Raw genomic sequence first — 23,199 nt, 5'->3', positions numbered from 1 at the left:
CAATGCAGCTAACATAACCAAAGCCATGAACATTTTAAAATGGACCCATCATCCATGTCTTGCCCACACAATCAACCTGATTGTAAGAGATGCTCTGAAGGTGATGAAGCCCACTGTGGACAAAGTGAAAGCAGCTGTGGAATACTTCCACAGGAGCACAGTGGGTGCTGAACAACTAAAGTCTACACAACGCCAGATGGGGATGCCTGAGCTTTGGCCTAAACAAGACTGCACTACGAGGTGGAATTCAAAATTGTATATGTTGAAGCGGTTTCTTGAGTTAAAGGATGCCATCATCTCTACCCTGGCCATTGTCAATGCACCTGTTGATGCTCTGACCCAAGAGGAATGGGAGGTGGTGGAGGAGGTGTGCAGAGTCCTGGAACCCTTTGAGGGGTCACTGTGGAGATCAGTGGAGAGAGGTACAGTAAGCAGTTATTACTACATCATTATTTAATCCAGTATTATATATGTATATGAGCAGTAGATGACAATGTAGCATCAGTAGACAAAACATGAACTAATAAGTTACTGTTCTCTCTTTTCAGCTATGTGACAGCCAAAAAAAAGAGAGTCTGCAGCGAATCACAGCCAGCCGCCAGAGAGAAGCAAATGTAACCATAGGACGTGACAGAGTTGATGGAAACCCTATGTTCATCCATGGACAGAAAGTTCCACAGAATGGATTATAATCACGTGCTATCAGAAACCGCTGCACTTGACCCCAGGTTTAAGAAGTTTGCCTTCAGTGATGACAGAACGATTGATGAGGCTCTTCAAAGAATAACCCCAGCAGCAGGGAGGGACAGCCCCAGCAGTCAGTTAGCTCAGGCACCAGGGCAACAGAAAGAAGAAGGATCAGGTGGAGCAGAAGCACCAGCAGTAGTGCCACAAACGTCTGCTGTTTGGATGCTGTTTGACGAGAGCGCAACTGGGGATGCAGCACGAAGGAATCCCTCAGCAGATGCCATAATGGAGGTCCGATTCTATTTGGAGGAGCCTCAGCAGATGCCATAATGGAGGTCCGATCCTATTTGGAGGAGCCTCAGCAGATGCCATAATGGAGGTCCGATCCTATTTGGAGGAGCCTCAGCAGATGCCATAATGGAGGTCCGATCCTATTTGGAGGAGCCTCAGCAGATGCCATAATGGAGGTCCGATCCTATTTGGAGGAGCCTCAGCAGATGCCATAATGGAGGTCCGATCCTATTTGGAGGAGCCTCAGCAGATGCCATAATGGAGGTCCGATCCTATTTGGAGGAGCCTCAGCAGATGCCATAATGGAGGTCCGATCCTATTTGGAGGAGCCTCAGCAGATGCCATAATGGAGGTCCGATCCTATTTGGAGGAGCCTCAGCAGATGCCATAATGGAGGTCCGATCCTATTTGGAGGAGCCTCAGCAGATGCCATAATGGAGGTCCGATCCTATTTGGAGGAGCCTCAGCAGATGCCATAATGGAGGTCCGATCCTATTTGGAGGAGCCTCAGCAGATGCCATAATGGAGGTCCGATCTTATTTGGAGGAGCCTCAGCAGATCCTCAGCTGGTGGAAGAACAAGCCCTCTGTCTACCCGGCGTACTAAAGTCATGACAGGGAGACTGCATAATGGCCACATCCGTTCCCTCAGAGGGTCTTCTCAAATGGGACAAATAATTACTCTGAGAAGAAACCGCATCAGCTCCTCGAAAGTGAGGCAGCTTGCATTTCTGAATGAAAATCTCTCAAATGCAAATATGGTCAGCATTGCTGTGTGCTGCTGGTTATAACATGGCAATAAAGAAGAGAGAGAAAAGACGGACCAATTTAATGTTTTAAGTGGGATGCTGCAGTTTTGCAGATTATTTATTTTTCTTTGATATGGTGCAATATTCTATAATGTTGTTCAGATTGTATTCGTTTTGAATTGTTACATTTATATGCACTGTTTATATACACTGCTCAAAAAAATAAAGGGAACACTTAAACAACACAATGTAACTCCAAGTCAATCACACTTCTGTGAAATCAAACTGTCCACTTAGGAAGCAACACTGATTGTCAATAAATTTCACATGCTGTTGTGCAAATGGAATAGACAAAGGGTGGAAATTATAGGCAATTAGCAAGACACCCCCCAAAACAGGAGTGATTCTGCAGGTGGTGATCACAGACCACTTCTCAGTTCCTATGCTTCCTGGCTGATGTTTTGGTCACTTTTGAATGCTGGCGGTGCTCTCACTCTAGTGGTAGCATGAGACGGAGTCTACAACCCACACAAGTGGCTCAGGTAGTGCAGTTCCTCCAGGATGGCACATCAATGCGAGCTGTGGCAAAAAGGTTTGCTGTGTCTGTCAGCGTAATGTCCAGAGCATGCAGGCTCTACCAGGAGACAGGCCAGTACATCAGGAGACGTGGAGGAGGCCGTAGGAGGGCAACAACCCAGCAGCAGGACCGGTACCTCCGCCTTAGTGCAAGGAGGTGCACTGCCAGAGCCCTGCAAAATGACCTCCAGCAGGCCACAAATGTGCATGTGTCAGCATATGGTCTCACAAGGGGTTTGAGGATCTCATCTCGGTACCTAATGGCAGTCAGGCTACCTCTGGCGAGCACATGGAGGGCTGTGCGGCCCCACAAAGAAATGCCACCCCACACCATGACTGACCCATCGCCAAACCGGTCATGCTGGAGGATGTTGCAGGCAGCAGAACGTTCTCCACGGCGTCTCCAGACTCTGTCACGTCTGTCACATGTGCTCATGTGCTCAGTGTGAACCTGCTTTCATCTGTGAAGAGCACAGGGCGCCAGTGGCGAATTTGCCAATCTTGGTGTTCTCTGGCAAATGCCAAACGTTCTGCACGGTGTTGGGCTGTAAGCACAACCCCCACGTGTGGATGTCGGGCCCTCATACCACCCTCATGGAGTCTGTTTCTGACCGTTTGAGCAGACACATGCACATTTGTGGCCTGCTGGAGGTCATTTTGCAGGGCTCTGGCAGTGCACCTCCTTGCACTAAGGCAGAGGTACCGGTCCTGCTGCTGGGTTGTTGCCCTCCTACGGCCTCCTCCACGTCTCCTGATGTACTGGCCTGTCTCCTGGTAGCGCCTGCATGCTCTGGGCATTACACTGACAGACACAGCAAACCTTTTTGCCACAGCTCGCATTGATGTGCCATCCTGGAGGAACTGCACTACCTGAGCCACTTGTGTGGGTTGTAGACTCCGTCTCATGTTACCACTAGAGTGAGAGCACCGCCAGCATTCAAAAGTTCTCTGAACTTCACCACAATAATACGTCACCGTTGGCACAAAAAACAACTATGATGGTCAAATGACCGGTAGCAAAATGTTTTCCCTGCTCTGATAAGAAACACAAAAGAGACTCAATGAAGCAGTATCCTTTTCCCTCAGGTGAGAGGAATAGAGTTTAGTCATGTCTTTGTAAAGAAGGGCAGGTTGTCTGTGTGAGAGAGGTTGTCTGTGTGAGGTGAGAGCCAGTCTCCTGGAAGCCCTGAGCAGGAGAATACACTCTCGCCTCACCTGGGAGAGAGCAGTGATTTTCTCTCACCACCAACTGCACTCTACCAGGAGTAGGGAGAGACAGCAAAACACTAGACACCAAGGTCCAGTTGCCCCCAAATTGATGCATTCGTTTCTGGGGGCTCGTCCGGGATGAGGAACTATAGAAGACTAAACGCCCAGATTATAGACCACGAGACTACACACCTCCTTGTGCAAACCATAGTTAACATCACCAGTTGACAGGTCAGCATAAGACTACCCACAATCCTCTCTAGATTCTAGACCACATGAGACGTCACTGTGGCAGACACTGTCGGTGTCTAGATAAACTGCCAACGTCTGCCAGGCACTTCCACACTGTGACAATCTGCCCAGAGCAGTAGAGTTGTCACAGACCGCCACTAAGCACAGACTCCAGACCTGTAGCTACAGCCCCAACAGTGCTGGCCTGTCACAGAGGGCAACTCTAAACACAGACTCCAAACCTGTAGACAGAGAGAATTGAATGGTGGATAGAAACTGCAGTGCAGCAGGGCCACTCCAGGACAAGAATACAGTGGCCCAGATTCAGCTACATGGTGAAAGGAAGGGGGGGGGGGGGGCAGAGAGAGCTAGCTGCAGCTCAGAGAGACGATACAGTGTGTGTGTGTGTGTGTGTGTGTGTGTGTGTGTGTGTGTGTGTGTGTGTGTGTGTGTGTGTGTGTGTGTGTGAGCTGCAGCAATAACCTGTCACTCTAATGCGGAGTGTTTGAGAAGGGGAACTTGTTCTGTTCCTCTGAAACAGAGCAGCGCTGGTGTTTAGCGTAGAGAAGAGACAAGGTTCACTAGTTCTGAAAGACAATCAGTGACACACACACACACACACACACACACACACACTTACTATGACAGCACTGTCTGCCAGACAGAAAGCACTGAACTCAAGGAGCACATTCTTAGTATGCAAAGCATGCGCAAATACACACACAGTCACAGCCACAGCCAAACCCATTCTCTATCCGAAGGACGCGAGCACGTACACACATGCATCTCTATCCTGTGTCTCTCACTGCTGACCAGAAACTGTGTACGTGTGACTGACACTGCAGCCCCGGCTGATACCATGGGGACTTGGATCACTTCAAAAGCAACCCGGGTGTGAGTGTTTTTATCTGCGTAGATGGCCTGGCAACAGCACCTTTCATTTGGTTAGCACTGCTATAATTAAGTTGCTTCCAGGAGCCTGGCTGGGTGGGATAGGGACCCTGAAATAGCTACGCGAGACCAAGAGGAGGAGTGTGGGTGTGCGGCCGGGCGCAGCAACAGGCAGCATTCCACTGTGACAGGCTGACACGCAAATTACCGCCAGCGCACTGCCTGTCCCGGGACCACAGGCGGTGCCACAGACACCGATATTACAGTCAGAATGCATACAGTAGCTGTATAACCTGCGCCAAGGTTATTATAGTTATGTGATTTAATATTTTAATATTTGTGTTTTTTCTATTCGTTTTTAGATTTTTATTTGAAATTCGGGTTTAGTTTCAGTTCGTTTTTAGCATTTGATTTAATCGTTTTTATATTATTTAGTTTCAGTCTTAGTTTCAGTCTTTAAATTATAAATCAATCCTAATGTGACTTGGATTTAAAGGATAAGCGCTTAGACTAATGCAAGAAATATAGTGGAAGGAAACGCTCTTGCCCAGGTTAACACCAATTCAATGGTTTTTTAAAACGTTAGTAGTAGATGTAAGAAGAATCAAGTACCTTTATCTGACAAAGAGAGAGGAAAAAACAACAAATGAAGTCATTTGACATGATATGTTAGTTGAATGCATTCAGTTGTTGTCACGTTCTGACCTTAGTTCCTTTGTTATGTCTTTATTTTAGTTTGGTCAGGGCGTGAGTTGGGGTGGGCATTCTATGTTGTTTTTCTATGTTTTGTTCTCTTAGATTTCTATGTGTTGGGCCTAGTATGGTTCACAATCAGAGGCAGGTGTCAGTCGTTCTCTCTTTGGGAGCCATATTTAGGAAGCCTGTTTTTCATTGTGTGTTGTGGGTGATTGTTTTCTGTTTAGTGTATGTTCACCTGGCAGAACTGTTCGTTTTTCGTTTTTGTTGTTTTGTTAGTATTCATTAAAAGTAATTATGAGTACTTACCACGCTGCACCTTGGTCCCCTCCTTTAAACGGCCGTGACAGAACTACCCACCAAAAAAGGACCAAGCAGCGTGGGAACCAGGAGAAGTGCAATCTGGACTCATGGACATGGGAGGACATTCTAGACGGCAAGGGATCCTACACATGGGAGGAGATCCTGGCTGGTAGGGATCGCCTCCCATGGGAACAGGTGGAGGCAGCCAGGAGAGCGGAGGCAGCAGGAAAAAGGAACCGGCGTTACGAGGGAACATGGCTGGCAAGGAAGCCCGAGAGGCAGCCCCAATTTTTTTTTGGGGGGGGGGGGGGCCCCGGGGAGTGTGGCTGAGTCAGGTAGGAGACCTGAGCCAACTCCCCGTGCTTACCGTGGCGGGCGTCGTACTGGTCAGGCACCGGTTTATGCGGTGGATTGTACGGTGTTCCCAGTATGCGCTCTTAGCCCGGTGCGCTACATCCCAGCTCCCCGCATCTGCCGGGCTAGGGTGAGGATCCAGCCAGGGCGGTTGGTGCCAGCCCTGCTCTCCAGACAGCCAGTGCGTCTCCTCGGGCCAGGATATCCTGCGTCGGCTCTGCGCACTGTGTCTCCCGTGTGTCTGCACAGCCCAGTGCGTCCTGTGCCTCGCAAGTGCCGGGGTAAAATCACCATCCAGCCAGGACGGGTTGTGCAGGTCCTTAGTTCGAGACCTCCAGTGCGCCTCCACGGCCCGGTCTATCCTGTGCCTCCTCCGAGGACCAGGCTGTCTCTCCGTCTCCTCCCTCCAGGTTCTCTCTCCACTCCAGGCCGCCCGTCTGTCCTGAGCCGCCTGTGCCGCCCGTCTGTCCTGAGCCGCCCGTCTGTCCTGAGCCGCCCGTCGGTCCTGAGCCGCCCGTCGGTCCTGAGCCGCCCGTCGGTCCTGAGCCGCCCGTCGGTCAGGAGCCGCCCGTCGGTCAGGAGCCGCCCGTCGGTCAGGAGCCGCCTGAGCCGCCCGTCAGTCAGGAGCCGCCCGTCAGTCAGGAGCCGCAGGAGCCGCCCGTCAGTCAGGAGCCGCCGGAGCCGCCCGTCAGTCAGGAGCCGCCGGAGCCGCCCGTCAGCCCGGCAACCCTCCTGTCCGGAGCCGCCGGGGGTCACCCTCCTGTCCGGAGCCGCCCTCCTGTCCAGAGCCGCCGGAGTCGCCCTCCTGTCCGGAGCTGCCCCTCAGTCCAGTGGTGCCCTTTCCTAGGGTCTCCAATCCAGGGTTGGTGACGAGGGTCGCCGCTCCTAAGGTGTCACAGAAGTGAGCCGAGACTATGGTGGAGTGGGGTCCTCGTCCCGCTCCAGAGCCGCCACCCCGGTAAATGCCCACCCAGACCCTCCCCTATAGGTTCAGGTTTTGCTGCCGGAGTCCCTTTGGGGGGGGGGGGGGGGGGTGTACTGTCACGTTCTGACCTTAGTTCTTTTGTTATGTCTTTATTTTAGTTTGGTCAGGGCGTGAGTTTGGGTGGGCATTCTATGTTGTTTTGCTATGTTTTGTTCTGTTAGATTTCTATGTGTTGGGCCTAGTATGGTTCTCAATCAGAGGCAGGTGTCAGTCGTTCTCTCTGATTGGGAGCCTTATTTAAGTAGCCTGTTTTTCATTGTGTGTTGTGGGTGATTGTTTTCTGTTTAGTGTATGTTCACCTGGCAGAACTGTTCGTTTTTCGTTTTTGTTGTTTTGTTAGTATTCATTAAAAGTAATTATGAGTACTTACCACGCTGCACCTTACTCTTCTCCTTCTCCTCGATACGACGACCGTTACAGTTGTACAACTGATAGCTATCCCCCTTTCCCTTGATGTAATATTAAACATGCATCACTGACTAACCCCTTTAAATAGGGTTCTTAAAAACAGCTGCAACAGCAAAAACATAACCAACACAACACTTCTATTAGTTCACAGGCAGCCAGCTTTTTGTGTGTGTGTGTGTGTGTGTTTCATTTCAACCAAACAAGATTTTCTGGTTTATCTTCAAGGCTCTGCGTTCTAGAGAGGTGGTCGTTCGGTTCCTCAAGCCTGATGACAGGTGTCCACAGAAAGAAAATAATCTCTCCACACACAGTTGGGATGCAGGGGCAGAAACCAGATCCAGTGCCACAGGGCACAGCTTTGGATAAACAACCATTCTTGCCTGCCAGAAGTGGAGAGGTGACTCTGTACCTATCCCAGGTATTTCCGCAGCTCACACGGGACACTTAATGCCCAGTCAGTTTGACCCTCAGACACAATCTTTGTTGCGAGGAAGCTATTTCTGAAGTAATGTGGTCGAGATGCTTGCTCGATTCATTGTGCTGGCATCTTCCTGGGGTGCTGCTGCTACACGGCTGTACTCTCTGATTTGCTGAAGTAGAAAAGACTCCATCTCTGTTAAGCAAAGTGCCAGAGACGCGCTCGGGTCCATCAGGCAAGCTGATGCAGGGGTTGGATCGAAGATAGCTGCCAGAGGATTCAGTATGCATGCGAAGCACTCACGCAATGACTTCAGGAGGACCTGTGCCAACTATTTTATATCAGTAGTTGACTGCAAGTGTGCCTCAAGTTTGAGAAGGCACGGCACCAGATCAAGACAGTGACTGGCTGTTAGTTTTAAGTTGGTCGGTGTTGATCGCGAAAGACTCTAGCAACTTCACAAGCTGCTCTAGCTTGGCCCAGTCACTGGTCAACAAGTTGGTCGTTGTGGATTGCGACCGGCTCCAGCAACTTCACAAGCTGTTCTCAGTGCTCTCGGTCATATTTCTTCCCTGTTAACTAGTGATAGTGATGCAAAAGCTCGGCCTATTTAAAACATTTATACACGACATGGCCAAGAGTATGTGGACACCTGCTTGTTGAACATCTCATCCCAAAATCATGGGCATTAATATAGAGTTCGTCCCCCCTTTGCTGTTATAACAGCCTCCATTATTCTGGGAAGGCTTTCTACTAGATGTTGGAACATTGCTGCGGGAACATGCTTCCATTCAGCCACAAGAGCATTAATGAAGTCGGGCGATTAAGCCTGGCTCGCATTTGGCGTTCCAATTCATCCCAAAGTTGTTTGATGGGGTTGAGGTCAGGGCTCTGTGCAGGCCAGTTAAGTTCTTCCACACCGATCTCAACAAACCAATTCTGTATGGACCTCAGTTTGTGCACAGGGGCATTGCCATACTGCAACAGGAAAGTGCCTTCCCCAAACTGTTGCCACAAAGTTGGAAGCACAGAATCGTCTAGAATGGCATTGTATGCTGTAGCGTTAATATTCCCCTTCACTGGAACTAAGGGGCCTAGCCCGAACCATGAAAAACAGCCCCAGACCATTATTCTGTCTTAACCAAATTTTACAGTTAGCACGATGCATTGCGGCAGGTAGCTTTCTCCTGCCATCCACCAAACACAGGTTCGTCCGTGGGCCTGCCAGATGATGTGATTCATCTCCAGAATCCAATGTGGGCGAGCTTTAAACCACTGCAGCCGATGCTTGGCCTTGCGCATGGTGATTTTAGGCTTGTGTGCGGCTGCTCGGCCATGGAAGCCCATTTCATGAAGCTCCCGGCGAACATTTATTGTGCTGACGTTACTTCCAGTGGTAGTTTGGAACTCGGTAGTGAGTGTTGCAAACGAGGACAGACGATTTTTACGAGCTATGCGCTTCAGCACTCGGTGTTCCCATTGTGAGCTTGTGTGGCCTACCACTTTGTGGCTGAGACATTGTTGCTCCTCGACTTTCCACTTCACAATAACAGCACTTACAGTTGACCGGGGAAGCTCTAGTAGGGCAGAAATTGTGACGAACTGACTTGTTGGAAAGGTGGCATCCTATGATGGGGCCACGTTGAAAGTCACTGAGCTCTTCAGTACAGGCCATTCTGTGCCAATGTTTGTCTATGGCGATTGTATGGCTGTGTGCTGGATAAACCTGTCAGCAATGGGTGTGGTTGAAATAGCCGAACCTACACATTTTAAGGGGTATCCACATACATTTTTTGCGTATCTACTGGCAGTATTTACCAACCAGATTCAGAAGCTTGAAAACACCTTAAGATTTTGGCCCATAGTTTAGAATGAAAAAACTAAAACTAAACATAATTTATTAAGTTTTTTATTTCAATCAATTTTGCCGTAAAAGATAATAGTTTCAGTATAGTTTAATATTTGTATTTTTTGTATTTTGTATTTTTATTTGTATTTTTATTTCGGGTTACTAAATATTTCACATTTTTTATTTTAGAAGTGTGCGCACACACACATAACTTGTATGTACATACAGTAAATGTAACCACAGTGTATTTAGTAGACACACACACACACACACCCACACACACACACACTAAACCTTGTAACTAACCATTTTCTACCCATCCCAGACTACTCCACCCTCCTCACTATTACAACAACAACCCTTCCCACTCATTCAGGTTGAAGAGAGCTAAGAAGCCTCCATGTCGATTATGAATACTTTGATATGAATCATAGAGCCAAACAGTGATAAATCCTGGGGACTACTTTGTACTCAGCATCGTTATGGCGAGCAATTATAGACATTATATTCCATTCCTTTCAGGGTGGGCAGGGCTGGATGACTAACAGTACAACGATCTAGGATCAGATGAGAGAACATGACTGAGTATGAAAGGGTAATGTGATGTATGATTATAGAATGAGGTGGGTTATTACAGGGGATCAGATTTTCCATAGATTCAGGTGCAATTACTGCAGATGGCAACCACAGCGTTTTCTATCTCCTAATCAAAGGCGCACAGCAACCAAGACTCTGGGGATTTCGAGAGTGCGCGTGTGTGTCACAAATGCAACAGCGTGAAGCAAAGGAACTGGGACCTACTTTGATGTTGACTCTTCGTCATACTTGCTCTTCAGGTCCAAAAGCTCTGCCTGAGTTGCTTCAAGTGCTGAAAAAACAAATGAAGCATTTTGAACGAAGACCAGCGGTGGTTGGATGGAAGAAGTACAACTGCTAGGCCCTAACATACTGCCCTCTATAGATTCCTGTAAGGACTGAGTGAGGCCTTTCTGCCTCCAGCTACATGAGGTGAGGCTTCTAGAAAAGCCACATATTAGGTTTCACAACCTAAGACAACTTTGGTAACTTTAATTTACAGTCCTTTTACAGCTGCTAATTGTAAGTAAATTACATACTAGTAGTTAGTACTTTTCTGATAGTTTGTTTTTACTATTTCTTAAATACCCAATAAAATTGTTAGTATTTTTATGTACCAAATGGTACTATTTCAAAGGGTATCTATTATTAGGCTATGATAATTTAACCATCATAACCATCTACTGCCTTGTTGGCCAATCTGGCCACCAATTTCATATGGTGATAAAATTATATTTTAAGCATAAACCTCATAATTAAGCATGGGCCTTTGTACTATAAGCTCTCTCTCTCCTCAGCAGGCTACAATACTAGGGTGAGTGGCTGGGCCTGGACTCGAGCTGATGTGCTGTGACAGGGGACTGTCAGTCCTAGAGCAGGGAGAAGGCTGCATAGGGCGGGGACTGGGACAGTGTTGGCAGGCCTGGATTAGTCACTCACTAGGCAGTAGTCAGCCAGCCAGCCAAAAGGACAGATAGAAAGAGGGAGACAGAGGAGAATCCACCATCTGATGCTACCTTCTGGGTCAACATAAAGACATACTGCCAGCTGAGGAGTGTGTTGACACCAAGCGAGCCTTAACTGTGCCACATTGGGGGCATTTATACAACGATTTGGGATAGTATACGTGTGAATATCAAGTTAGGATTGGTCCTGTGAGACTATAACTGGGTGTAGGTTTGCAACTGTTTACCTGTCTGTAGGGACTGGGCCTTACTGTCTGCCTCCTCCAGCTTTGACACCGCAGACTCCTGGTTCTCCTGTTGTTGACTGTGTGGACAGAGGAAGAGATACAAGTCAGCTATGAGAGGGAACAGGCTAGCTGAGCAACACCTCGTAAGAAACATTTTCGCATTTCAAAAGGCTAATGTAGCATAACTTGGGGCTCCCAAGTGGAGCAGCGGTCTAAGGCACTGCATCTCAGTGCTTGAGGCATCACTACAGACACCATGGTTCGATTCCAGGCTGTATCACAACCGGCCGTGATTGGGAGTCCCATAGGGCGGTGCACAATTGGCCCAGCGTCGTCCGGGTTTGGCCGGGGTAAAAATAAGAATTTGTTCTTAACTGATTTGCCTAGTTAAATAAAGGTTAAATACATAAATAAATTATAGTGAAGACACCCTCTGTTCTGCTCTGTCCTGTCTGTCTGTGGGTTATTACTTTTAATACTGGAACACCAGGGCCACCTATAGGGCCTTATTCTTCATGCCACTAGCTCTGTCCTGCACCTGCAGACTTCTCATCAATTTACCTCCACATTAAAAAGCAGGGGGAATATGCCAAACTCTGAAGAATTAACGACACCTCCTGACTGGCTTAGCTGTTACTGAGGACGAGATGAGAGTCGGTTTGTCCTTGGGAGTTGGTTCATTATAAGAGACTGTCAACCTCCAAAGGGAAAGATTATCAAGGTTGGGTTTCATTGGTAGCCACTATCCATATCATCTCTTGTTTATCAGATGTATGGGTAGGTACTCTGTAGTTGCCAGATTTGGAAATCCTGGCATTTATTTATTTATATTTAAGCTTTATTTAACTAGGCAAGTCAGGTAAGAACAAATTGTTATTTACAATGACGGTCTACCCCGGACGACGCTGGGCCAACTGTGCAACACCCTATGGGACTCCCAATCACGGCCGGTTGTAATACAGCCTGGAATCGAACCAGGGTCTGTAGTGACGCCTCAAGCACTGAGATGCAGTGCCTTAGACCGCTGTGCCACTAGGGAGCCCGCTTGGGACATACGGTTTTATAATCTGGGATGTCTACCGTCTCTCTATATTTAGGTTTAATAGTGTGTGAGACACCACCAGATATTACATATCCTCAACCTGACCAGAGTGTGTGGCCTAAAAATAGAGCTGGCGAGATGCTAGAGTGTTCAGGGAGTTGGGCAGTGTGTCCAATCACCATAAGCATAATTTTATTGCCCACCACTCGTGACCCTGCGCCCTGTGGAGAGTTGTCATGCTGTAATCTGTCCTTACTGCTACAGTCACTACAACTTGTAACACCACTTGATGCCAGGCAGAAACCCCCCCAGCAAGACCCTGAATCAACACAACACAGCCGGCCCATTGAATGGTTGTGCAGATTTGGACCAATCTCTCTCTCTCTTTCCCTCTTTTCCTCCCAGGAAACAGAATAATTCAAGGTAGCAAAATGGAGTCGTGCTCTACGGTGGTGGCTTTGTAAAAAAAAGGTGACAGCGGTGACAGGTTACAATGGCCTGTATTGTTGCCCTCTGACGTAACAGATAACAGAGCAGAACTGTGTCCCTGTCCTGTGAGTGACAGTCTGGCAGCAGTGATGATCAGGAGGCTCAGTGCGGTATTACCATCCATGCCGGGGGGTTTAGGAGTAAACAAACAGCAGTGAATTAAAAGGTATTACGGTGCAAAGGGATTATAGCTAGAGTTGGTCGGTCCCAATAAAATCCTTGTATAAAGGCCGCATGTGCCTCCATCAGGAAACACTGATGGGATCATATAATATTGTGTGACATTGAGGGAGAGCCGGTTCGAGTTGAAATCGAGATATCTCACATTCAGTTATGATTAGGAGCAAGTTCAATAGGAATACAATGATAAAACAATGTAAAAAACAAATGAGTGCCAGTTATCGCTCATTCCGGATTCAATATCTACTCAGCTCCAGTGCTGAATGAAAGTGTAAATGTCAACGTGATAGGGAGTCCGTTTCAGTGCCCTTCACAACAACCCTGACGTATCTGACAACCTTCCAGTGAGCCATGGGCGTAATTTGAACTAAAGTTGGTCACCCACTTAAGTACAAAGCAAACATATAGGAGACTGACCATCGTTAAGGCCAGACGACTGAAGGGACAGAATTTAGAGAACTATTGGTTCACAATGGAAGTATGGAAATATTTAACTAAATACTGCTATAGTAGAAGAAGATATAATAGTTATATTGATTGAATATGCAGACAATAGCTGTAAGGGTATTCCGTCTGGGCCTAACCATCGCTCATACTGAGACACAAACTGCAGCCAGTAGTTTCTGTCTGTTGGCAAACACTAGTAAGCCTATCCTCCACAGCCAGTCCTCACTAGCAGAGTAGCGGCAGAGCACGGTACAGGCTACAGGGGGCGTTCCTGCTTACCGCTCCTCCTCTGCATGGTTGTTGTGGAGCTGCCCCTCCTCTCCCTCTTTCTTCTCCTTCTCTTCCTCTCTCCTCTCCTCCTGGCCCAGCTCCTTGGCCTGCTTCTTCAGGGTCTCTTCATACTCTTCTATCTTCTCCTTAAGTGCTTTAATTGTGACCTCTGAGAGAGACAGAGAGAGACAGAGAGAACTCAAAAAGTCAGTAAGTGATAGGATAACAGGTAAGAGATAAACCAGAGTGCCAACATGATATTAGGTACCAAGCCATAAGCATCCTGATGTGCTCGGTCTGGATTGTCAGTAACACTGAGAGCATCTGAGGGATCCTCCAAGTAGGAGAAGGACGGGGGGCTCTATTCCCCCGTGTGCAGAGTGTGTATAGGCAAAGCCCTTGCGCTTGCTAATAGATCACGAGATCACAGTGTATTACTGACTGAGAGCTCTCAGTTTCCCTCCCACTTCGTACTCGTCTTGTCTTCCTTTTTTTCTCTAGCTCACTCGCTGGTGCTCTGTCTCTCTCCCTCTCTCTCTCTCTCTCCTCCTCCGCGGTGATTTAAACTCCAACGTTTCAGCCCTGACACATAATCAATGGCGATGAGTCCCCTCTGAGCCCTTTTCCCCCTTAACTGTTAAATTGAACTTTAAACATTTAGGTTGCAGGGGATCAATGGCCTCGGCTGGGCCGGGATGTGAAAGAGAGAGAGAGAGAGAGAGAGAGAGGAAAGAGAGAGGGATGGAAAAGAGAGAATGAGAGAGGTGGTGATTCTCCACTCCACCACCGCTGAGGTGGGAGATCCGCAGCTTAGCCGGAGCACAGGAGAGAAAAAAGAAAATCAATGTCAAAATAAAATATTGCCGCTATTGAGCTGGGTCAATTAGCTCTTGGTGGGAGGGGAATTCCAAAGACAGAGAGGGCAGCCCCCCCCCCCCCCCCCTATCCCCTCTTTCACATGCTATTCTGAAAAGGAGACAAAAAGCAGTGAAGGCTTTAAAGGCCTATACAATGGGGCTTCACCTGAAAAGACTGCTCAGGGGCTACTTTCATAAAGGGGGCTATGGAGGAGGTGAGCCATTATTAAAAAGGATCTATACTGAACAAAAATATAAACGCAACACGTAAATTGTTGTTCCCATGTTTCATGAGCTGAAATAAAACATACGCACAAAAAGCTTATTTCGCTCAAACGTACATCCCTTTTAGTGAGCATTTCTCCTTTGCCAAGATAATCGATCCACCTGACTGGTGTGGCATATCATGAAGCTGATTAAACAGCATGACCATTACACAGGTGCATCTTGTGCAGGGGAAAATAGAAGGGCACTTTAAAATGTGCAGTTCTGTCACAACAATGCCACAGACATCTTAAAGTTTTGAGGGAGTGTGCAATTGGCATGCTGCCTACAGGAATGTCCACCAGAGCTGTTGCAAGAGAATTTACTGTTCATTACTCTACCATAAGCCGCCTCCAACATCGTTTTAGAGAATTTGGCAGTATGTCCAACCGGCCTGACAACCGCAGACCGCGTATAACCTCTACAGCCCAGGACCTCCACAAGCGGCTTCTTCACCTGCGGGATCATCTGAGACCAGCCACCCGGACAGCTGAGGAGTATTTCTGTCTGTAATAAAGCCCTTTTGTGGGGAAAAACTCATTCTGATTTGCTGGGCCTGGATCCCCAGTGGGTGGGCCTATGCCCTCCCAGGCCCACCCATGGCTGCGCCCCTGCCCAGTCTTGTGAAATCCATAGATTAGGGCCTAATTAATTTATTTCAATTGACTGATTTCCTTATATGAACTGTAACTCGTTGAAATTGTTGCATGTTGCTTTTATATTTTTGTTCAGTATTTCCAGTATATTTGGGGGTTTATGGAAGGACTTTGGGTCCACTGATGCTCCACTGACTTGATGTTAGCCGTTAGCTATTTTACGGCGTTTGATGCGAGGTTCTGAGAATTGTAGCTCCATGCACATCGGCCATTGAAACGGTATCCGTATTACAGATGACATCCTCTTCAAACTTTTAACATAGCACATATACTTTACTATTATTTTAACCAGATCGCTGTGGTGTTCCATCCCTTTCCAAGATAGCTGAACATTGATAAATCTCTCAATGGAGAGTCTTTGCCATCGTAAGCGGGTCAGTGAACTATCCTTGTGTTAGCTCCCTGAGCTAATGCCTATGGCTTTGGTAACAGGATGGTAACAGGTTTCCTCCAAACGTGACGCTTGGCATTCAGGCCAAAGAGTTCAATCTTGGTTTCATCAGAGCAGAGAATCTTGTTTCTCATGGTCTGAGAGTCCTTTATGTGCTTTTTGGCAAACTCCAAGCATGCTGTCATGTGACTTTTACTGAGGAGTGGCTTCCATCTGGCCACTCTACCATAAGGACCCGATTGGTGGAGTGCTGCAGAGATGGTTGCCCTTCTGAAAGGTTATCCCTTCTACACAGAGGAACTTTGGAGCTCTGTCAGACTGACCATCGGGTTCTTGGTCACCTCCCTGACCTAGTCCCTTCTCCCTCGATTGCTCGGTTTGGCCGTGCAGCCAGCTGTAGGAAGAGTCTTGGTGGTTCCAAACTTCTTCCATTTAAAAATGAAGTCCACTGTGTTCTTGGGACCTTCAATGCTGCAGAAGTTGTTTTGTACCCTCCATATCTGTGCCTCGACACAATCCTGTCTCGGAGCTCTACGGACAATTCCTTTGACCTCATGGCTTGGTTTTTGCTCTGACATGCACTGACTCTGGGACCTTATATAGACAGGTGTGTGTCTTTCCAAATCATGTCCAATCAATTGAATGTACCACAGGTGGACTCCAATCAAGTTGTAGGGTATTTCTGTTTTCGCTCTGTCATTATGGGGTATTGTGTGTAGATTGATGAGGAAAACAATTAATTGAATCCATTTTTAAATTAGGCTGTAACATAACAAAATGTGGAGAAATTCAAGGGGTCTGAATACTTTTCTAATGCACTGTAGGAACAAAGAGTATGTGAAGGAAAATATACCTAATAATAATAATTTTGAATATATATCTTTTTTAAATAATACAAATATATATATATATTTTAAAAAATGTTTATGGGTGATTGGAAATGTTTCAGACAATTACATTGATAGAAGCCACAATCTGCAATATCAAAGCTGATCTACACAAAATAAAACCAAATAAGAGTGTGTGTCTCAGTCTCACCGTGGTTCTTGACCTCAGCGATCTCCTGGGTGTAGCCCTCCAGCGTCTCGCGGAGCTTCTGGTTCTCCGTCTCGATGTCGTGCATCCTCTGGACCTTCAGCTGTAGCTGCTGGGCAGCCTCCAGGGCCGACACAGGGTCTGATGGGACGGGAGAGGACATTTATGTTACTAATCATTATGCATCACAAATCACAAGAAATCACTAATCACTATACAAATCAACAATATACATTACTAATCATTAGACTACACAGGATTGGGCTATGCAAATCCACAAAGCATGTCTGACACCAGGGCAACCTTTCAAAGTGGAACAGCTTGGTGTATATATGATTAGTATTAGTGTAGCATGTTTTGAAGATCAGTTCATTGAGGAGATCCTAAGACCCACCCGTCCATTCATCCCTCCCTACCACTCTCTCTCTGTCTCTAACCTCTACCTCTCACTCCATTCAAACACCAATCCAGGCACTGCAACAATAAGGTGTATTGTGGGGTTTTGTGTCCCTGGCAGTGACCATGAGTGGCCAGGGCGAGTCACGTGAGGCTGACTGATGATGAGTCCTGTGTGTGTGTGTGTGTGTGTGTGTGTGTGTGTGTGTGTGTGTGTGTGTGTGAGTTGGGTGCCAGAGCAGCAGAGCTATGTATAGCTGCCCCCATTCGTACAGAGTAGAGCAGGAGTGCTGAGACAGCGCTGCTGTGGTTGCAACACACACACACACACACACACACACACACACACACACACACACACACACACACACACACACACACACACACACACACACACACACACACACACACACACACACACACACACACACACACACACACACACACACACACACACACAATGGTCACGTGAACAAGTAGCCCAGACAAAGAAGATGAAGAGAGGCGAAGAGAGGGAGAAAAAGGGCAAGAAAGGGAGAGGCAGGGAGAATGAATGAGAGGAAAATAGAGATAGGAAGAGGGGCGATAGCTAGGATTCAGGACAATGATGATGACTTTCTTATCTTTGGGGTTTGGGCAGAGAAACCCATGGGACAACAACACATTCCTGTAGACAGACTAAAGCGGGCTTGTATGAAAATAATATACACCCTTGCAGAACATATATTGCCCAACTACACTCTTGACTACAGTGCCTATTTGTGATCGGTCCTCAGCTAATGGCACAACCCAAGGTGGTGGAAACTGTGGATTGATTAATGTATATATTGATTAACTGAATTAAATCAAAGCTGTAAAACACATTGCGGATGACTCGAAAAAGTCAATGACTGATTGTGGTCCTCTTTTGAATCAAGGTCAGAAATTGTGGTGATGGGGATGGGTAAGGGAGGCATTTGGAGACTGGCAGGGTGTTCTAACCCTGAGTCCCCCCCCACTCGCACGTTGGGCGCTGCCAGTCCTGGCCTCATCAGTGCCCGGCATCGACGCGGCCGCTAATTGCCGTATGACTAATTATGCCCCAATTCCAGTTGATTTTCTTTAATGAGACAGCTGGGTTAATTATGTAATCATATGATTACATTAGCCCCCCTGGCCCTGAGAGAGAGAGAGCAGAGAAAGAGGGAGAGAGGAAAGGGGGGGAGGAAGAGGAGAGATATGAAAAGAGTGGTAGAGAGGGGTAAACAAAGGGAGAATAAAGGAGGAAGAGCGAGAGGGAGAGTATAAGAGCATATATTCCAAGCCGAAATAATTCCACATTGACATTATGGGGTATTGTGTGTCGGCAGCGACCAAAATATTCTCAGGCTGTATTCAGGCTGTAACACAAGAAACTGTGGAAAATCAAGGGGTGTGAATACTTTCTGAAAGCGCTGTGGACACACCACGTCAAACACACCAGTGCATTGTGAATCTGATAAACTCCTCTCCCCACTAAGATAGTCCTTCTGTTACGTGAAACAAGGGCCAAGTTATGTCCACAACGTCCTTGGAGGGAGAAGCAGTCTAGAGTACCAGCCAAGCCGCTGAGGACACAACAGCATTATCAAAAGATCTGTTATGTCAACAACGGCGCGCGGTGTTCTAACACCCTACGTCATAACACAAAGTGTTCATCTAAGACTCTACAACATTGGACAGATAGAAGAGCTCTGGTCTGGCCATGGACAGCCTGTTCCCATGCTACACCAATCCCTATTTGATTGTGAAAATGTACTTTGACTTCTCGTCATAAAGAATTACAGTAGTACCGACATTCTTGAAGGGTTGGATGGGAACTAATCTTTTAATTCCATTTCAATATTATCTATGATGATACCCTCTGTTGTTAAGGGTGATTTGAATGACCCCATATGATTAAAAAACGACTGTCAACGTGAACTACAATGTGACAGGAGAGAAGGTCATAATGTGACATTATGGTGATGAGTGCTGTCACAGTACAGGGCTGTATCACATCTAGCCTGTCTCTGTCGGCCTAGTCCCAGTGCCTACCACTCTATTGCTACTCTCTCCAGAACAGACGGACTGACTACAGTGTGTGTCGGAATTTTTCTCTTCTTGTCCTCCCTGGAACTTATAACTGGGAGATTGTCCCTTCACTAGACAGGCAGTGGCAGCACCAACACTGTCTGGATGGGCGAGGTTCTGTGTGTGTGTGCGCGTGTGTGTGAGTGAAGAGAGCGAGAGAGTGTGTGTGTGCTCGGAGCAGAAGGAGTGAGACTGAGTGCCAACTGCTCAGTGCAGCCACTCCAGCCTGCTGCAGAACACTGGGCTGTCTGTGAGAACAGTGTGAATATTTCCAAAGGCTTTATGAGAAGGCTAGACAGGGAAGACAGTAGGTGGAGACACCTGTCAACTTTGACATTCTACCACCAAGTGTCATCAGGGTGAGAGTCAGGTAGGGTGTGTATGAGGGTGTGTATTTTCCCTGGTGTGTTCAGCAGAGCTCCAAGGGGTGAATACACACTAACGTTAAGGTGTGTGTGATCACTCACACACACACACACACACACACACACACACACACACACACACACACACACACACACACACACACACACACACATACGAGATAATCAGTGGAGTAGTGATCATTCATCCTCAGACATACAGACGTGGAGACAAGAATGAACAGGCTCCAGATTACACTGATAATACATAGACATTCCTAGACTTCCCCCCCACACACACTTGGAACACGGACTGATGTACGGGAGCCAAGGCAAAGGTCTCTAGGTGCTGCTTGTCTGTCTTGGTAGGCTTTGAGCTGTGTGTGAATGCGTGATGTGGTTTAGAGATCCTAGGCAGGGCTGGGATCTCCAAACCACAACAACAGTAATTTACGCATGTACTAAGTGGTTCCCCAAGCAGGCCGGCTTGCTCCTACAGGCCTGTGTGTGTGTGTTCGCATGTGTTTCCATAAGGTTCACCAAGGAGAAAATGTACTGCTGGCAGACAAGGCTCCCAGACAGCCTCCCAGACAGCCACACACACACACACACACACACACACACACACACACACACACACACACACACACACACACACACACACACACACACACACACACACACACACACACACACACACACACACACACACACACACACACACACACACACACACACACACACACACACACGAACCAGCTCAGAAGTCCCAGTTCGTCACAGACTAACACATACTACAGTCACCCTCCCCTGTTGACTGTCCCACTATTAGTCAGCCTAGCCAGGAAGTCCCTCAGTGCTTTAGTTAGGTGGAAAAAACACTGGCCAGGAGATCTCCATGGACAACAACACTGGTATTAATAGTGACTGGTCTCTGTCAGTGTGTTAAAATCATCAATGTCCTCCCCATCCCTTCATTTTCCCCACAGGCTCCTGGAGGCACATCGTCTCAGGAACATCAGGAAAAGTAATCAGAAGTGTGTGTGTGTGTGGGGCGCAAGAAATGTGTGTCTCATAAACATGCTGGAATTGCCTCGGCTGCTGTGGAAATCTCTGTGTTGCATCCTCTATTCCACACACACACACACACACACACACACACACACCCACCCACACGGTTGAGCTGAGACTTACCTGGGACATCGATGAATCTCTTGTACACGCTCAGGAAGGCAGCCTCTGACTCTTTACTTCTTTTACTCACCGCGTCGATCTGAAAGGAAAGATGGAAATATTGCTTAAGAAAAGAGAGATGGGGGAGAGTGGTCGAGAGGAGATCAAACTTATAATCAGAGAACACGACAACAATCATATCAGTCAAATGTTTGTGTCTCTGTGTACAGTAAGAAGGAAGTTAAGAGGTAGTTTCGCAAGCCAATACTAAGTAGAGTTAGCACAATGATGTTTCTGGGTATCTGCTAGAGTGTTATGCTAACAGATACCCATAGACTTCCAGTCATTGCGCTAACACTGGTTAGCAACTTCCTTCAAACTGCACACAGACACATAATAAATGGTATCCAAAATCCTGAAGTATGCCATTAAGGACTGAGGAGTTTTTCAGGATAAAAAAGAAACGGAATGGAGCTAAAGCACAGGCAGAATCCTAGAGGAAAACCTGGTTCAGTCTGCTTTCTACCAGACACTGGGAGATGAATTCAGCTGTCAGCAGGACAATAACCTCAACCACAAGCCCAAATATACACTGAGCATATAAAACATTAAGAACATATGTTTTTTCCATGACATACACTGACCAGGTGAATCCAGGTTAACGCTATGATCCCTTATTGATGTCACTTTCTAAATCCACTTCAAATCAGTGTAGATGAAGGGGAGGAGACAAGGAGGAGACAGGGAGGAGACAGGTAAGAAAGGTGTACACTGGAGATGCTTACCAAGAAGACAGTGAATGTTCTGAGTGGCCAAGTTACAGTTTTGACTAAAATCTACTCGAAAATCTATGGCAAGACCTGAAAATGGTTGTCTAGCAATGATCAACTCCCAAATTGACAGAGCTTGAAGAATTTTGAAAATAATAAATGGTCAAATATCGCACAATCCAGGTATGGAAAGACTCACAGCTATAATTGCTGCTCCGGTTGCAAACGGTCGGAAACCTTCCATGGGAAGTTAAGCCCGGGAATTTTGCTTAAATTCATCAAAAACGTTAGCTGATAACAGTGAACCTTTTTTTGTGGGATACACATAAGGCAATTCTAGGTCTTGTGGCATATTTTGGTTAAACTATCCCCAATTCAATGGAATTGCAACCCTATGCATGCACAGTGCATTCTTCCATCACATGTACAGCTGATTCTCAAGATCTTGCACACTAATGAGATGTTGAGCCCACACTACTACACTGTCTGAGCCAAGGACTACATGTGTTCTGGTCAGTTTTGATTATAATACTGGGTGGGGTGAATATATTTAATATTAACTAGTAAATAGTAGCCTACAGCAAAGTGTGTTTAAATCATTTCTAACTTGTTAACAATTTCTGCTAGTTAGTTTTTGCTACCATGTAGGTTTTAGCTTGCTTCAGCCTGATAACTGAGGAGTGTTAATTCACCTGTTTCAATACATGTTTCATTTTAAAACATTTATCTTACAAAGGAGTTGTTTAATCTAACTGCTTAACTATTCATCTGTACATGGGATTGTATTTGGGTTTTTTTACTAATTTTTCTCTAATCTTTACAGGAAAATGCCACGGGCACTATCTGATGTGTGGAGACATTTCACTGCAGCTAATGTAGGAAAAGCTGTGTACATTTGTAAATACTGTACCAAATCATATGTCAAGAATATAACAAAGATGCAGAATCATCTGGCCAAGTGCATAAAGTTCCCTCAGCGCTCACAACAAGCAACCTCGAATAGAAGTAGAGGGACTTTTGTCAGAGGTGATTATGATTAACCTTATCGATAGCAACAGCTCATGGTCCTCCTGGAATCAGATTTTTATATATTATTTTATTTTTTATTTATTTATTTTTAAAATTTTATCCCCTTTTCTCCCCAATTTTCGTGGTATCCAATCGCTAGTAATTACTATCTTGTCTCATCGCTACAACTCCCGTACGGGCTCGGGAGAGACGAAGGTCGAAAGCCATGCGTCCTCCGAAGCACAACCCAACCAAGCCGCACTGCTTCTTAACACAGCACGCCTCCAACCCGGAAGCCAGCCGCACCAATGTGTCGGAGGAAACACCGTGCACCTGGCCCCCTCGGTTAGCGCG

The 23,199-nt window shown here is 46.8% G+C and overlaps 1 protein-coding gene across 5 annotated transcripts in view; it reads right to left on the bottom strand.

Moving 5' to 3' along the window:
- LOC129818383 (homeobox protein cut-like 1) overlaps positions 1–23,199 on the bottom strand; it is a 240,202-nt gene that overhangs the window by 72,246 nt on the left and 144,757 nt on the right. For all 5 annotated transcript variants that reach the window (XM_055874238.1, XM_055874220.1, XM_055874230.1 and 2 more), the window contains exons 4-8: positions 21,089–21,167; positions 17,049–17,186; positions 13,852–14,011; positions 11,415–11,491; positions 10,448–10,514 (exon numbers count right to left, since the gene is read on the bottom strand). In XM_055874238.1, the coding sequence (XP_055730213.1) occupies positions 10,448–10,514; positions 11,415–11,491; positions 13,852–14,011; positions 17,049–17,186; positions 21,089–21,167 (521 nt within the window). The remainder of the gene's footprint in view (positions 1–10,447; positions 10,515–11,414; positions 11,492–13,851; positions 14,012–17,048; positions 17,187–21,088; positions 21,168–23,199) is intronic.

This window comes from Salvelinus fontinalis, chromosome 2, assembly GCF_029448725.1.
Source record: "Salvelinus fontinalis isolate EN_2023a chromosome 2, ASM2944872v1, whole genome shotgun sequence".
In the NCBI taxonomy this organism is placed as follows: Eukaryota; Metazoa; Chordata; class Actinopteri; order Salmoniformes; family Salmonidae; genus Salvelinus; species Salvelinus fontinalis.
Note: the sequence above shows the minus strand (reverse complement) of the source record. Positions and strands in the feature narration are given on the sequence as shown.